Here is a 16,858-nt window from a genome sequence, read left to right on the forward strand (position 1 = left end):
AAATTATTTGATCCCCTGCTAGTTTTGTACGTTTGCCCACTGACAAATGATCAGTCTATAATTTTAATGGTAGGTTTATTTTAACAGTAACAGAATAACAACAAAAAATCCAGAAAAACACATTTCAAAAAAGTTATAAATTGATTTGCATTTTAATGAGTGAAAGAAGTATTTGACCCCTTTGCAAAACATGACTTGGCAAAACCCTTGTTGGCAATCAGAGGTCAGACGTTTCTTGTAGTTGGCCACCAGGTTTGCACACATCTCAAGAGGGATTTTGTTCCACTCCTCTTTGCAGATCCACTCCAAGTCATTAAGGTTTCGAGGCTGACGTTTGGCAGCTCAAACCTTCAGTACCCTCCACAGATTTTCTATGGGATTAAGGTCTGGAGATTGGCTAGGCCACTCCAGGGCCTTAGTGTGCTTCTTCCTGAGCCACTCCTTTGTAGCCTTGGCCATGTGTTTTGGGTCATTGTCATGCTGGAATACCCATCCACGGCCCATTTTCAATGCCCTGGCTGAGGAAAGGAGGTTTTCACCCAAGATTTATTTTTATTTATTTTATCAAATTTATATACCGCCCTATTCCCGGAGGACTCATGACGGTACATGGCCCTGTACATCGTCCCTTTGATGCGGTGAAGTTGTCCTATCCCCAGCAGAAAAACACCCCAAAAGCATTGTTTCCACCTCCATATTTGACGGTGGGGATGGTGTTCTTGGGGTCATAGGCAGCATTCCTCCTCCTCCAAACACGGTGACTTGAGTTGATGCCAAAGAGCTCGATTTTGGTCTCATCTGACCACAACACTTTCACCCAGTTCTCCTCTGAATCATTCAGATGTTCATTGGCAAACTTCAGACGGGCCCGTACATGTGCTTTCTTGAGCAGGGGGACCTTGCGGGTGCTCCAGGATTTCAGTCCTTCACGGTGTAGTGTGTTACTAATTGTTTTCTTGGGGACTATGGTCCCAGCTGCCTATTATTATTATTGTTGTTGTTGTTATATTATTATCATCAAAGATTCCATTTCTGTATTGAAGTGTGTGTTGTCTAGGTATAAAAATATTAGAATATAATAATCATCACATTCATAGTAATTTATCAAAATACAATCAAGTACTAGGAAATAGCAATCATGTTGTTAAAAATAGTATTTTTCACATTGACATTGAATAACAATCAAAATGTTTACTAATCTGCTATAGTTCTTCCTCATACAGTATAATCCACATTTTCTCATATTTCCAACTTTCTGTTTCTGTCAGCTAACCATTGGTAAAACAGATCTCATGTTATATATTATTCAGTTTCTTTTTCTTTAATTTTTAACGTTAACCTATCCATTCTGCGCACTTCACTATTTTTTTAATTATATTCTCCTCTGTAGGGGTCTCTTCATTTTTCCAATATTGTGCATATACTATCCTAGCTGCTGTTAATATGTAAAACTAAATATGTATTACCTTTATTATAGTTTTCTGGTAACATGCCCAATAGGAATATCTCTCATTTTAAATCTATATGTTGATTTATCATTGCTTCCAACCATAGGTGTATTTTATTCCAATACTTTTTTGCTTTGGGACATGTCCACCACATGTGATAATACGAGTCTGGTATTTGATTACATTTCCAGCATTTAACAGATTTATCTTTGTACATATGTACAAAGGTCCCAGCTGCTGCCTTGAGATCATTGACAAGATCCTCCCGTGTAGTTCTGGCCGATTCCTCACCGTTCTCATGATCATTGAAACTCCACGAGGTGAGATCTTGCATGGAGCCCCAGATGGAGGGAGATTGACAGTTATTTTGTGTTTCTCCCATTTGTGAATAATCGCACCAACTGTTGTCACCTTCTCACCAAGCTGCTTCCCATTCCAGACTTGTGTAGGTCTACAATCTTGTCCCTGACATCCTTGGACAGCTCTTTGGTCTTGGCCAAGGTGGAGAGTTTGGAATCTGATTGATTGCTTCTGTGGACAGGTGTCTTTTATACAGGTAATAAGTTGAGATTAGGAGCACTCCCTTTAAGAGAGTGCTCCTAATCTCAGCTCCTTACCTGTATAAAAGACACCTGGGAGCCAGAAATCTTGCTGATTGATAGGGGATCAAATACTTCTTTCACTCATTAAAATGCAAATCAATTTATAACTTTTTTGAAATGCGTTTTTCTGGTTTTTGTTGTTATTCTGTCTCTCACTGTTAAAATAAACCTACCATTAATAGACTGATCATTTCTTTGTCAGTGGGCAAACGTACAAAATCAGCAGGGGATCAAATACTTTTTTCCCTCACTGTACATGCCAAACTGCTGCTGAAAACATACTGATAGTGAGTCAGGTTTTTGCTTGTGGTACTATGGGGGAAAGGGAAGAGAGAGGCTGGAAGAAGAAGCAGCAAGTAGAAAAGGATAAAAAGGTAATGAAAAAGTTCAGTTGTGTGTTGCTGCTAGTAGGGAGTAAAAAGATCACGAGAAAACCTTCTGTAAAGAGGAGTGGGACAAAATTCCTCCGGAGATGTGTTCAAACCTGGTGGCCAACTACAAGAAACATCTGATCTCTGTGATTGCCAACAAGGTTTTTGCCAAGTCATGATTTACGAAGGGGTCAAATACTTCTTTCACTCATTAAAATGCAAATCAATTTATAACTTTTTTGAAATGTAGTTTTCTGGATTTTTTTGTTGTTATTCTCTCTCTCACTGTTAAAAAAACCCTACCATTAAAATTATAGACTGATCATTTTTTGTCAGTGGGCAAACGTACAAAATGAGCAGGGGATCAAATACTTTTTTCTGTCACTGTAACTTGATACCTCTAACAGATCTCTCACTTACTAGCAGTCTAGAATCAGAAAAGCACATCTTCAATCATTCCAATCTCATATACATTTCACATGAAGAAAACCTTTTTAACACTTTATTCTTGTTTAAACAAAAATATCCAAATACACAAGAGATTGGTGGAAAGTTACATATTAAGAACGGATGGGATGGGATAAACAGACCTCAAACACTTACCCTTCTAAACAAAACCAGTTAAAATCAGTTACCTCAACTGGTTGACAGCCTCACTGGCTAGCAGCCTGGGAAGTAGAGCCTCACCTGGCTAGACAAGGGACAAGGAAGTGTCTCCATTCATCACTCCAGTGGGGGCTCCATTATGTATCCATTTTCAGTAGATAAGTAGCCATCAGCTGATTGTATGGATTCTTGGTCCAGGAACATATCCTGACTGGTTTCCTCCAATGCTTCTCCCATCCCATTGTCTTGCCCCCTCTCCTCCCGTTTTTCTGCACCCCGCTCAGCCCTGTCATGCTTGTGCTCACGATCCCTATCTCGATCCCTATCACGGCGACGCTCTCTGTCACGATCCCTGTCTCTGTCACGATGACTACGCCGACGGTCCCTCTCCTTCTCCTTCTCCCTATCCCGGTCCCTCTCTCTACCTTTCTCACCCCCTTCAGGCTTCACCTGTATCCCATCTACATCTATCTCGCCAAGGGTAACCTCATCAGGGTGGGCCTCTCCCACTTCTGGCAACTCCTCCTTCTTTTCTCTGTCCCGGTCCCGATCCCGCTTGCGGTCTCTAGAACGACTCCGACGCTTGCGTTCCCGGTCTTTATCCTTGCTGCGTTCCCTGCTGCGTTTCCGCTCCTCTTTCTCTCGGCTCCGTGTTCGTCTCCTGCGTTCTCGGGATCGACTACGACGCCGTTCCCGCTCCTTGTCCCGGTCTCGGCGATCACGTTCACGTTCCCTATCCCTGAGAGCGCCAAGGTAAAGCAAGCATCAGACAAGTAGAATGAAAAAACTAGCAGTCTGAGCACACAGTATCAGCAATACAATATAGATTTTTCATCAAGAAAAAGCAGTAGCTTCCATTATGATCAAGAGCAGGAGTGTGCAGTTAATTTTCCCAAGGGGCCACATGAGAAACTGGGACTGTTGTGGATGTCCAAACCAACAGACTAAACTTAATTGTGCTCAATATTAATGTTATCACTTTATAAAAAGCTGTAAATTAAATGGTTTTGATTAGCTGCTACTGGTAAGAACATGTTACAATGCTGCTATGAAAATGTGGAGTAGGTCAAATATAGCAGTAAAAATAATAAAAATGCCAATCATATCACTATTTATTTTTAACATACTTTTAACCTTCATAAAAACAATAAGGAAAATGTGTATGTTTTGCAGTATGTTAAAGACCAGCAATTAATTAACTTTATACAAAAAGCAATTAAGTGCATTTGATGTTTTACAGTTCTTTTTTCTTGTTCAGTGAGAAAAATCCAGTCTATCTTGGGTTTGAACAAGTGCACTTAAGTCTGGTTGAATGTCTGAGGTTGATATGCGAAGGACAGCTGACAGGTGATCATCAGTGAAAGGATCAGTATATGGATTTGTTGAACATCATCACTGAGAATATTCACATATGTAGGTAGATCAGAAGAGTACTAACATCTTCTGAGCATGCCTCCTCATGTATGGAAAGTTCTCTTTGAGAGAAGAGTAAAAATCAAGCAGTGATACTGACTTAAAGTGCTCTGCCAGTAGTGTATCAGACTGCAGGTTAATGAATTCGAGCTGAACATCGCTGGGTGTGTTATCCACACTGCAGGTAAAAGGAAAAAATGTGCATTTCATTCTCAACTGTTTTGAAGTTTTAAAATTGCCTTGAAAACTCACCATGTAGTGCACCTAACATGGATGAGTACCTGAGGAGGTGATCAGCTGATGGTGTGACTTCTTTTAGTGTTGGCAAGTGGGTGAGAATGTTGTCCTCCATTTGGCTTCAAAGTAAGTGCAACTTTCTCATGAAAGCCTTCACCAAACTTGTACATTTCATGTACAAAAAGGTCCTTGCATTGCAGTTTGGTATTTAGTTCTGTCAGAACCCATTCCTATTTCATTTCATTTCTATCCTCTCTGATCTAAAAACAAATCCCACCTTTCCCTGGGTTCTGCCATACTCCCAAGGGGGAGGAGGGATGTGCATGCAGGGTTATTACTTTCACTTCCTCTATTCGCTACAATGTAATCCTTTACTTTATTGGGTCTGTATCCTCGACCCGCCCGCTGAAATGTAACAACTTGTTTCCTGCGTTATCTCTCTCTCTAAACTCTCTTTTAAACTGTCAGTTAGAACAAAGAAGGAAATAAGGAATGTAACCTCAGTGCCTGGTTTATGTCTACGCTCTCAGAGGAAGGTGTGAAGAAGCCACCGACCCTCGCTGCGTGAGCTGGAGATGGGCCGATGTTATCTCCCCGTTTCCCACAACAGACTTAACACTTGGGGATTGGCCATCCCACATCGGGTGGTCGATCTATGGGGTGGGGTCTTGCTTGGGGATACTATAATCTACTGCGTTGCGCGGGAAATCTCAGATCCTGTCTATTATGCCTGAAGTTATATATACCAGCCACCCAGAGGGTCATTTTCATGCAGCTGTGCCATGATGCAAAATCAGCAGGGCATTTTGGATTTATAAAAACTTTACATTTAATTAAAAGGCAATTTTGGTTGCCATCCATGAAAAAGGACATAGAAAGCTACGGGGCCAGCTGCCCAACTTGCTCAGCTGCCAAGAGGTTGCAAGGGAAATCACCCGGACTGCTACAACCAGTGGCGAATCCCTCAGCCCCATGGAAGGAAATATCCATGGATTTTATAGTGGAATTACCAGAAAGCAATGGAAACACTGTCATCTGGGTGGTTAAGGACCTGTTCTCAAAACAAGTGCATTTTATCCCTTGCCAAAAGATCCCCACTGCAAAAACCTTAGCAAAACTATTTGTGCAGCACATCTACAGACTGCATGGGGCATCCCAACACATCATATCAGATAGGGGAGTGCAATTTACATCAGAATTGTGGAAAGAACTTTTATCTCTCTTAGGAACCACTCAGGGACTGTCATCTAGTCATCATCCTCAATGCAATGGATAGACGGAACGTTCGAACTCAGTACTTGAGCAATACTTAAGATGCTTTATTAATTTCCAGCAAACGAACTGGACAGACCTACTCCCTTTTGCAGAAGTTGCTTACAATAACGCAGTCCACTCTAACACAGGCTACACTCCCTTTCAAGCAGCCACTGGTCAAAGTTTCAACCCTATGCCAGAACTAACCCCAAACGAACCAGCAATCCCATCGCTGAAAGAATGGATAGCACAATTACAAAAAACCTGGCCAGTGGTTAGGAAAGCCCTAGACAAAGCTAGACAAGCATACAAAGCACAAGCGGATAAAAAGAGAGTAGACCCTAAGCCATTGTAGGAGAAATGGTATATTTGTCTACAAAATACCTAAAATCCCTACAGCCCTGTAAAAAACTTGGTCCAAAATATATTGGACCTTTTCCAATTAAAAGAATCATAAACCCAGTAACAGTAGAATTAGAACTACCCAAAAACCTCAGGCAAATACACCCAATTTTTCACTGCAGCTTGAAGAGAGAACAACAGTCACCCTTACGGCCAAAACTCCCCCACCACCACCTCCAATCATGGTTGAAGGAGAACAACACTTTGAGATAAAAGAAATCTTAGATTCTAGGAAGTATCATGGGGCAACTCAATACCTAGTAGCCTGGAAACACCTTCCCTCCTCACAAAACGAGTGGGTCCTCAAACGTCACGTCAGAGCACCTAAACTACTAAAGAGGTTTCACACAGAATATCCCAACAAACCAGACTGACCTCTATACCTGTTTTGTTTTCTCTACAGGTGGATCTCTCCTATTTTTAAGGGGGGCAGGATGTCAGAACCCATTCCTATTTCATTTCATTTCATTTCTATCCTCTCTGATCTAAAAACAAATCCCACCTTTCCCTGGGGTCTGCCATACTCCCAAGGGGGAAGGAGGATGTGCCTGCAGGGTTATTACTTTCACTTCCTCTATTTGCTACAATGTAATCCTTTACTTTGTTTATTGGGTTTGTATCCTCGACCCGCCCGCTGAAATGTAACAACTTGTTTCCTGCGTTCTCTCTCTCTGAACTCTCTTTTAAACTGTCAGTTAGAACAAAGGAGGAAATAAGGAATGTAACCTCAGTGCCTGGTTTATGTCTACGCTCTCAGAGGAAGGTGTGAAGAAGCCGCCGACCCTCGCTGCGTGAGCTGGAGATGGGCCGATGTTATCTCCCCGTTTCCCACAATGGACTTAACACTTGGGGATTGGCCATCCCACATCAGGCAGCCGATCTATGGGGTGGGGTCTTGCTTGGGGATACTATAATCTACTGCGCTGCGCGGGAAATCTCAGATCCTGTCTATTATGCCTACCAACTACTCTTAATAAAAGTTCCTATTGGAAGAAATTGTTTCCAAGAGTTCTGCTTACTTAAGATGTGGAGTTGAAGTGGGTCTTGACAAGTTTATTCATTGGTGCAGTCACATCAATAGCAAATCCAAAATCTGCGATTCAGTCTGCATCCAAGAGCTCTGGGATGTCATTCCCTTTCTTCTCACAGAACTTTTGAATCTCTGCAGTCAGGTCCCATACCCTAAGCACTTTGCCCAGGCCGAGCCAGCTGACAGCTGTGTGGTAGCCTGTTACTATGATCAGTCTCATGCTCCTCCAAAAGTGTTATGATTCAATGCTCTTACCCTGATGAAGTTAACCATTTTAATTAACATCAATAACATGGTTAATTTTTAGCACTGACTTACTCAGCACCTCCTGATGTATAAATACAATGTAAAAATACCAATTTCTGTTCAGGGTTCATTTCAGTCACTTTATCCTGCATCCACTTCAAAAATCTGACATCTTTCCCCATCAGATTTGGACAACCATCCGTTGTAACACTTGCCAGCTTGTCCAAGCATGCATTTACCACTGTGAACAAATCACTCCCTGTTGTTGTCTCTTTCATTGACTGCATTGCTGCTAGCTCCTCCATAATCTTAAAGTCCTTCATTATCCCATGTACCAAGATGAGTAACTAGCTGTGTCATGGACATTGCAGCTGTCATCCAAAGCCAAGGAGAAAAAGTCAAAATTCTCTGCTTTGTTTTGCAGCTGTAGCTCCAGATTTCTGGTGATGTCCTGTACAGTTTAGTCTGGAGAGGGGCACTCTCTCAAATGCCTGTTTTTTCTTGGGACATATTAGCGCTGCAGAGTCCATCAAACACTTTCATAAACTCCCAATCAGAAAATGGCTTACTGTTTTTTTGTGATTTTGTGGGATATCACATAACTGGTCTTGATTGCTCCATCCCTGGATGTGTGAAGTACCTCTTGGTTTTGCAGCTTAGCTAGCAAAGCATCAGATGCCCATCCTCACTCTGCATCTGTTGTTATCAGCCATTCAGTCATGTCCGACCCTTAGGCACTCTATGGATCAACACTCTCCATGCCCCTCTGTCTCGCACAGCCTCCTTCAGAGCCGCCAAGGTTATCCTCTAGCACCACATTTCAAAGGCATCCACCCTTCTCCTATCTGCCATTTTCAGAGTCCAGGTTTCGTAGCCCTAAGTAGTATTTGGAAAAATTAATGAGTTAACTAATCTACATTTGGTTGCAAGGCTGATGTCTTTACTCTTCCAGATGTTATTCATCCCAGACATTGCAGTTCTTCCAAGTGCTATACACCTACTGATCTCAAGGCTCCAGTCACCATGTTGGTCAATTTTAGAGCCCAGGAAGATGAGTTCCTTTACTGTTTCTCAATGGTCTCATTGTTGATCTGCATTCTGACCAGTGTGTTCTCTGCAGTTGTGATTATCTTTGTTTTCTTGATGTTAAGTCCAAATTTTTTACTTTCATCTTTGACTCTCAGGATTAACCACTCCAGATCCTCCTTGCTTTCTGTGAGCAATGTTGCATCATCTGCATATCGGAGGTTGTTGATATTCCTACCCCCGATTTTAACCCCAATGGTAGATTCCTCCAAATGTGTATTTCTCATAACTATTTCTGTGTACAAGTTGAATAGTATAGGTCAGGGGTCGGGAGCCACTTGGACCCGTTTCCCAGAGGAAAAAAACACTGGGAGCCGCAAAACTTGTGCGCACATGCGTGCGCACACAAGGTGGGGAGCTTGATTGAAGAGTTTAATTAAAAAGAAATAGAGGCTACTGTGCATGAGTTCTCTCTCTCTCTCTCCCTCCCTCCCTCCCTCTCTCTCCCTCTCTCCGATCTTCTGCTCACCTGGCAAGCTGGCTTCATGCTGTTCTCGGACAAGCTGACACACATCCTTATTGGGCTGGCTCTCCTGCCCTGCTTTCTGCTGCTTCCTGTGGAGATGCAGCAAAGGCAGGAGCCCCACCCAATAAGCTTGTCAGCTTCTTGGAAAACAGTGTTGAGGCCACTCTCTTTTACACACACACACACACACACACACACACACACACACACACACACACAGAGAGAGAGAGAGAGAGAGAGAAAGGGAAGCGCAAGTGCCTCTCTCTGTCTCTGTCTCTGTAAATGGTGAAGGACGACTGGGAGCCGCAGGAGGAGCCGCCTGGGGCTCCAGAGCCACGGGTTGCTGACCTGTGGTATAGGTGACAACCTTGCTGAGTGCCTTTTCCAATTCTGAATCATTTTGTCTCCATATGACTGAATGAAGTGGATGTGGTGTGGTGATATTCCCAGTTCTTTTAGGCAATTCCAGAGCTAGTCATGGTCAGCACAGTTGAAGGCTTTCGTGTAGTCAATGAAGCACATGTAGAGAGGTCTTTTGGGTATTCCTTTGCTTTTTCCATCATCCAACGTAGATTGGCAATATGATCATGCGTTCCTTTTCCTTTCCGAAATCCTGCTTGTACATCAGGCAGTTCTCTGCTGGAGGTTGGATTCAAACGTTGGTGGATTATCTCCAAAAGAATTTTACTCACATGTGGTATCAAGGCTATGGCTCGGTAGTTGGAACAGTCTTTCATATCACCTTTCTTTTGTATTGGGATAAATATTGACCTTTTTCATTCTTTTGGCCACTGACCAGACTTCCATACACTTTGGCAAAGCACTGTCAGTGCTTTTGTTGGCAGTGGTCTCAGCAACTCTGCAGGAATTCCATCAACTCCTGGAGCTTTGTGGTTAGCCAAATGGTTGAGTGCCCACACTACTTCCTCCTCCAGGATATCTGGTTCCATTTCAGGTAGGTGAGTTTCTCCTCTTACAGCTTGGCCTTGTTTTTTGTTTGTGTAAAGTTCTGCATATTCCTGCCATCTTTCTCTGATTGTTTGTTGGTCATGCAATTCCTGCCCATCACGTCCTCTGTCCATAGCCTTTCTTGCCATAAAGGGGTTTCGGGCCTTCTTGCCATTAGTGAAACTCTCTAATCTCATGGCTGCTTCCTCCAGTTTCTTACATTTCTCATCAGCCCAGTACTTTTCTTTTATCTTTTCTTGCCTCTCTTTGGAACTTTGCATTTAGTCTTTGCATTTCTTCCCTGTCACCAATGGCTTTTGCTTTCCTTCTCTCTTCTGCAGTCTCTATTGTAGCTTCTGATATCCATCTGGCCAATTTCATTGGTTTCTTGAATGTAATACAGGTGAAACTCAAAAAATTAGAATATCATGCAAAAGTTCATTTATTTCAGTAATGCAACTTAAAAGGGGAAACTTATATATGAGATAGACTCATTACATGCAAAGCAGTTCAAGGCGTGATTTGTCATAATTGTGATGATTATGGCTTACAGCTTATGAAAACCTCAAATCCACAATCTCAGAAAATTAGAATATTGTGAAAAGGTGCAATATTCTAGGCTCAAAGTGTCCCACTCTAATCAGCTAATTAAGCCATAACACCTGCAAAGGGTTCCTGAGCCTTTAAATGGTCTCTCAGTCTGGTTCAGTAGGAATCACAATCATGGGGAAGACTGCTGACCTGACAGTTGTGCAGAAAACCATCATTGACACCCTCCATAAGGAGGGAAAGCCTCAAAAGGTAATTGCAAAAGAAGTTGGATGTTCCCAAAGTGCTGTATCAAAGCACATTAATAGAGTTATGTGGAAGGGAAAAGCGTGGAAGAAAAAGGTGCACAAGCAGCAGGGATGACCGTAGGCTGGAGAGGATTGTCAGGAAAAGGCCATTCAAAAGTGTTGGGGACTTTCACAAGGAGTGGACTGAGGCTGGAGTCAGTGCATCAAGAGCCACCACACACAGACGGATCCTGGACATGGGCTTCAAATGTCGTATTCCTCTTGTCAAGCCGCTCCTGAACAACAAACAACATCAGAAGCGTCTTACCTGGGCTAAAGAAAAACAGACCTGGTCTGTTGCTCAGTGGTCCAAAGTCCTCTTTTCTGATGAGAGCAACTTTTGCATCTCATTTGGAAACCAAGGACCCAGAGTCTGGAGGAAGAATGGAGAGGCACACACTGCAAGATGCTTGAAGTCCAGTGTGAAGTTTCCACAGTCTGTGTTGATTTGGGGAGCCATGTCATCTGCTGGTGTTGGTCCACTGTGCTTTATTAAGTCCAGGGTCAATGCAGCCGTCTACCAGGAGATTTTGGAGCACTTCATGCTTCCTTCCGCAGACGAGCTTTATGGGGATGCTGACTTCATTTTCCAGCAGGAAATGGCATCTGCCCACACTGCCAAAAGCGCCAAAACCTGGTTCAATGACCGTGGGATTACTATGCTTGATTGGCCAGCAAACTCACCTGACCTGAACCCCATAATCTATGGGGCATTGCCAAGAGAAAGTTGAGAGACATGAGACCGAACAATGCAGAAGAGCTGAAGGCCACTATTGAAGCATCCTGGTCTTCCATAACACCTCAGCAGTGCCACAGGCTGACAGCTTCCATGCCACACCGCATTGAGGCAGTAATTGCTGCAAAAGGGGCCCAAACCAAGTACTGAGTACATATGCACGCTTATACTTTTCAGAGGTCCGATATTGTTGTATGTACACTCCTTGTTTTATTGATTGCATGTAATATTCTAATTTTCTGAGATTGTGGATTTGGGGTTTTCATGAGCTGTACGCCATAATCATCACAATTATGACAAATCACGGCTTTAACTATCTTGCTTTGCATGTAATGAGTCTATCTCATATATTAGTTTCCCCTTTTAAGTTGCATTACTGAAATAAATGAACTTTTGCACGATATTCTAATTGTTCGAGTTTCACCTGTTATGTTCTTGGGCTACTTCAGTGACAGTTGTTTTTATTTCCTCCCATAGCTCATCTGGTTGTCTTTGTGTGATGTTGAGCAGTTCAAATCTGTTCTTAACTTCAACTGCACATGCTGGGGCAATCTTCTCAACATCGAATTTCTGAATCATGGGTGGTCATTTGACACTGCAGCACCTGAACTTTACCTTGGCAGCTAACAGTTCATGGTCTGATCCACAATCTGCACCAGGGAACATTGTCACAGTGAGGATGGAACTTTTCCATTTCTTTTAGCATAATATGTAGTCAATTTGGTTTCAATATTCTCCATTTGGTGAAATCCAAGTGTATAGTCGCTGCTTGGGTTGTTCAAACCATGTGTTCATTATGCTTAGCTGCTGTTTGTGGCATAGCTGAATCAGATGTTCTCCTGCCTCATTTTGTTCACCAAGGCCAAACTTCCCTGTGATCCCTGTTTTTTTTTCCATTTCTCCTACTTTTGCATTGAAACCTCTAATAATACAGATAATGTCTTTCTTTGGTGTTGGTTTCAGAGTCCCCTGAATTTCAGTGTAGAATTCTTTGAAGTTCTCTACTGTTGAGCCCACAGTGGGAATGTAAACTTGCAGAACTGTCATGTTGCAAGGCTTTCCGTTGATAAGGTAAAGGTAAAGGTAAAGGTTCCCCTGCACATGTGTTAGTCGTTTCCGACTCTAGGGGCCGGTGCTCATCTCCGTTACAAAGCCGAAGAGCCAGCACTTGTCCGAGGACGTCTCCGTGGTCATGTGGCCGGCATGACTAGACACCAAAGGCGCACGGAACGCTGTTGATACTTACTGCCATTTTCCTATCACTGAGTATTTGAAAACTCACGAATGTAGGCGAATATACATGTCCCAGGATAATGTTGCAGGATCCAATCTGGGTCAGTCACTGGGCCCAGAGGTTTTGTCTTCCAAGCTGGAGCCCATCTTCAGGAAACTTCTCTCTAGAAGTGCTTGAAAACTTTCTATGGTTCTACCCACTATTTTATGCAGCATTAAGCCCACTCCTCTTCTGATGGTATCTTTGCCATAGTAGTATACGATATGACCATCAGAGTTGAAGAAGCCACAGCCAGTCCAATGGACTTCACTGATGCCTAGTATATCAATGTTGAGCCTGTTCACTTTGTTCTTTACAATGTTCAGCTTTCCTAAATTTAAGCCACTGATGTTCCATGTTCCTGATTTGAATATCTGATCAGCAGATACATCATGGATGTTCCTGCTACTATGATAGTCTCTCTGCTCTACCCCTGTAGCTTTATTGGTACCTCCCAGCCAGGGGGACTCAGTGTTTGATACCATATTTTCCACATATTTGAGTCAATCCATAAAGTTTTTTGGCGGGGAAAACTGGAGTAGGTTGCCAGGTCTTTCTCAAGGCCAGAGCAGTTTTGGCCAGTATAATAGGCTTGTACTGTTCACCCACCACCACCATGGTGAGGTACGGTTGGGCTTTGTGAGGGGGGCTGCATCAGTCAAATTCTTGTATTTCTCTGCGTGTTTAATCACATAGTGGCAATTCAAACTGTAATCCTTAAACACAGCAATTTGTACTCCACAATTTTAAGTACACGGCTTTTACCTTTGACTTCAGTAAATATAAATAAATACTCAGAAGTCCATGTCTTGTTAAAAACTCTACATTCTATATCGATCTTTTTTATTGTGAACTGACATTTTTGAGAACTCAACATCTCTTGTAGACACGTTCTCCAACACATTACTGTGAAGGTTCATAAGGACACATGCATGCACATATATAAATTTAAAAATAATACCATTCGCCTTCAAAATAAAACCAATGCAGTTGTATTGCGTGCATGGCTTATTTACATTTGATTTCTAATTTCCGCTTTACCTCATGTTGGTAAGACAGGGACAGCCAAAGGGACAGATATGGCCGTGTGTGTGTGTGTGTGTGTGTGTGTGTAAAATGCCCATGTCTGATCAGGAAGTTTCAAATGAAATCACAAAGATACTGTCCTTCTAAGAACCTTAACAAATACTATCTATCCAATCTGAACATTTATGTATTTTTAACCAAATAAAAGACATTCTGCTACAATTAAGAATCTTCAAAGTATAAATATGAGAAGATTCTCTCACTATCAGCTTTCTGGACCATCAGACATGCAGCTGAAATTATGTAAAAATTTTGAAAGAGTGAAGTTAATTTTTTTAACTTGCCTTTATTTTTTTATAAATAACTCAAATACTCTTTCCTCCTCCCATTTTCCCCAAAACAACAACCCTGTGAGGTGGATTGTGTTGAGAGTGAATGATTGGCCCAAAGTCATCCAGCCAGCTTTCATGCCTAAGGCGGGACTAGAGTACAGTTTCCTAGCTTGTAGCTTGGTGCCTTAATCACTAGACCAAACTGGCTGTTTTTACTTGCATCCAGAAGGAAACATGTTTAATAATCTAAGATAAGAAATGTTGGCAGAAAACACCATCCTACTTTATCCCTATACATTTTGGCTTACCGTTCATCATACCGAGAAGTGTCATCCCGACCTGAATGTCTTATATTTACATCAGCACCTCCCCGTCGAGTACCACCGAGACCGCCACCTAAAAATGAAAAGAAAGTGAGTTGTATTCTCTCTTTGGAAGATGGCCTCTTTGGAATTTGATAGAATTCTTACTCAGTTTAATTTACTTTAGGCATGTTGTGAAAACAGCTCATCAGAAGTTCAAATCCAACCTGCTCAAAGTATCTGAATTATATATACAATAGAAATAATTCATCTTGCAAAACAGGGGAAGAAGGGAATCCTGTTTAACAAAGAATCAAGAGGACTGAAAATAGTATTTTGTTAACAATGGTTCACATTCAATGCTAAACCATAATGAAGTTTGGTTTTGTTTAGTATGAAGTTCCAGCCCAATCATGCCTTGGGGTAAGTAAAACCCAGAGTAGTACAACTTATTCAACAAAGCATAGTTCAAATTATGGCTTAATGTTGTATGAATTCAAAGTACCTTTAATTAAAGTGAGGGAAAGAATTATTTGATCCTCTGCTGATTTTGTATGTGTGCCCACTGACAAAGAAATGATCAGTCTATAATTTTAATGGTAGGTTTATTTTAACAGTGAAAGAATAACAAAAAAATCCAGAAAACCGCATTTCAAAAAAGTTATAAATTGATTTGCATTTTAATGAGTGAAAGAAGTATTTGACCCCTTTGCAAAACATGACCTGGCAAAACCCTTGTTGGCAATCAGAGGTCAGACGTTTCTTGTAGTTGGCCACCAGGTTTGCAAACATCTCAAGAGGGATTTTGTTCCACTCCTCTTTGCAGATCCACTCCAAGTCATTAAGGTTTTGAGGCTGACGCTTGGCAGCTCGAAACTTCAGCTCCCTCCACAGATTTTCTATGGGATTAAGGTCTGGAGACTGGCTAGGCCACTCCAGGGCCTTAGTGTGCTTCTTCTTGAGCCACTCCTTTGTAGCCTTGGCCATGTGTTTTGGGTCATTGTCATGCGGAAAATACCCATCCACGGCCCATTTTCAATGCTCTGGCTGAGAAAAGGAGGTTCTCACCCAAGATTTGATGGTACATGGCCCTGTCCCATCGTCCCTTTGATGCGGTGAAGTTGTCCTATCCCCAGCAGAAAAACACCCCAAAAGCATTGTTTCCACCTCCATGTTTGACGGTGGGGATGGTGTTCTTGGGGTCATAGGCAGCATTCCTCCTCCTCCAAACACGGTGACTTGAGTTGATGCCAAAGAGCTCGATTTTGGTCTCATCTGACCACAACACTTTCACCCAGTTCTCCTCTGAATCATTCAGATGTTCATTGGCAAACTTCAGACGGGCCCGTACATGTGCTTTCTTGAGCAGGGGGACCTTGCGGGTGCTCCAGGATTTCAGTCCTTCACGGTGTAGTGTGTTACTAATTGTTTTCTTGGGGACTATGGTCCCAGCTGCTTTGAGATCAGTGACAAGATCCTCCCGTGTAGTTCTGGGCTGATTCCTCACTGTTCTCATGGTCATTGAAATTCCATGAGGTGAGATCTTGCATGAAGGGAGGGAGATTGACAGTTATTTTGTGTTTCTTCCATTTGCGAATAATGGCACCAACTGTTGTCACCTTCTCACCAAGCTGCTTGGCGATGGTCTTGTAGCCCATTCCAGACTTGTGTAGGTCTGCAATCTTGTCCCCAACATCCTTGGACAGCTCTTTGGTCTTGGCCAAGGTGGAGAGTTTGGAATCTGATTGCTTCTGTGGACAGGTGTCTTTTATACAGGTAATAAGCTGAGATTAGGAGCACTCCCTTTAAGAGAGTGCTCCTAATCTCAGCTCCTTACCTGTATAAAAGACACCTGGGAGCCAGAAATCTTGCTGACTGATAGGGGATCAAATACTTCTTTCACTCATTAAAATGCAAATCAATTTATAACTTTTTTGAAATGCGTTTTTCTGGTTTTTGTTGTTGTTATTCTCTCACTGTTAAAATAAACCTACCATTAAAATTATAGGCTGATCATTTGTCAGTGGGAAAACGTAAAAAATTAGCAGGGGATCAAATAATTTTTCCCCTCACTGTAGCTTAACAAAAGCCTATTTAGAATGCATCATATAATTGCATTGAAGCTGCTGATATGCACAACTTAACATAACAGGCTGAACTGCACACAGTACTCCAGTACATTATTCAGAACTTTTTAAAAGATTGGATTTGGAACCAATTATTAAAGCAGCTATGTTTGATGCT

At 42.1% G+C, this 16,858-nt stretch overlaps 1 protein-coding gene across 2 annotated transcripts in view; it reads right to left on the reverse strand.

Annotated features, from left to right (window-relative positions):
- Positions 1 to 4: 4 nt before the first annotated feature.
- Positions 5 to 16,858, reverse strand: part of LOC308676557 (U1 small nuclear ribonucleoprotein 70 kDa-like) — a 36,267-nt gene continuing 19,413 nt past the window's right edge. The window contains exons 9-11 of one of the 2 annotated variants that reach the window (XM_081342418.1): positions 14,621 to 14,708; positions 3,109 to 3,766; positions 5 to 1,053 (exon numbers count right to left, since the gene is read on the reverse strand). In XM_081342418.1, coding sequence (XP_081198544.1) covers positions 3,145 to 3,766; positions 14,621 to 14,708 — 710 coding nt within the window. In that variant the 3' untranslated portion in view covers positions 5 to 1,053; positions 3,109 to 3,144. Of the gene's footprint in view, positions 1,054 to 2,908; positions 3,767 to 14,620; positions 14,709 to 16,858 lie in introns of those variants that run through there. The other variant, XM_081342417.1, reaches the window with a different exon arrangement.

This window comes from Vipera berus (genome assembly GCF_964194415.1).
Source record: "Vipera berus genome assembly, chromosome: W".
Lineage (NCBI taxonomy): Eukaryota > Metazoa > Chordata > Lepidosauria > Squamata > Viperidae > Vipera > Vipera berus.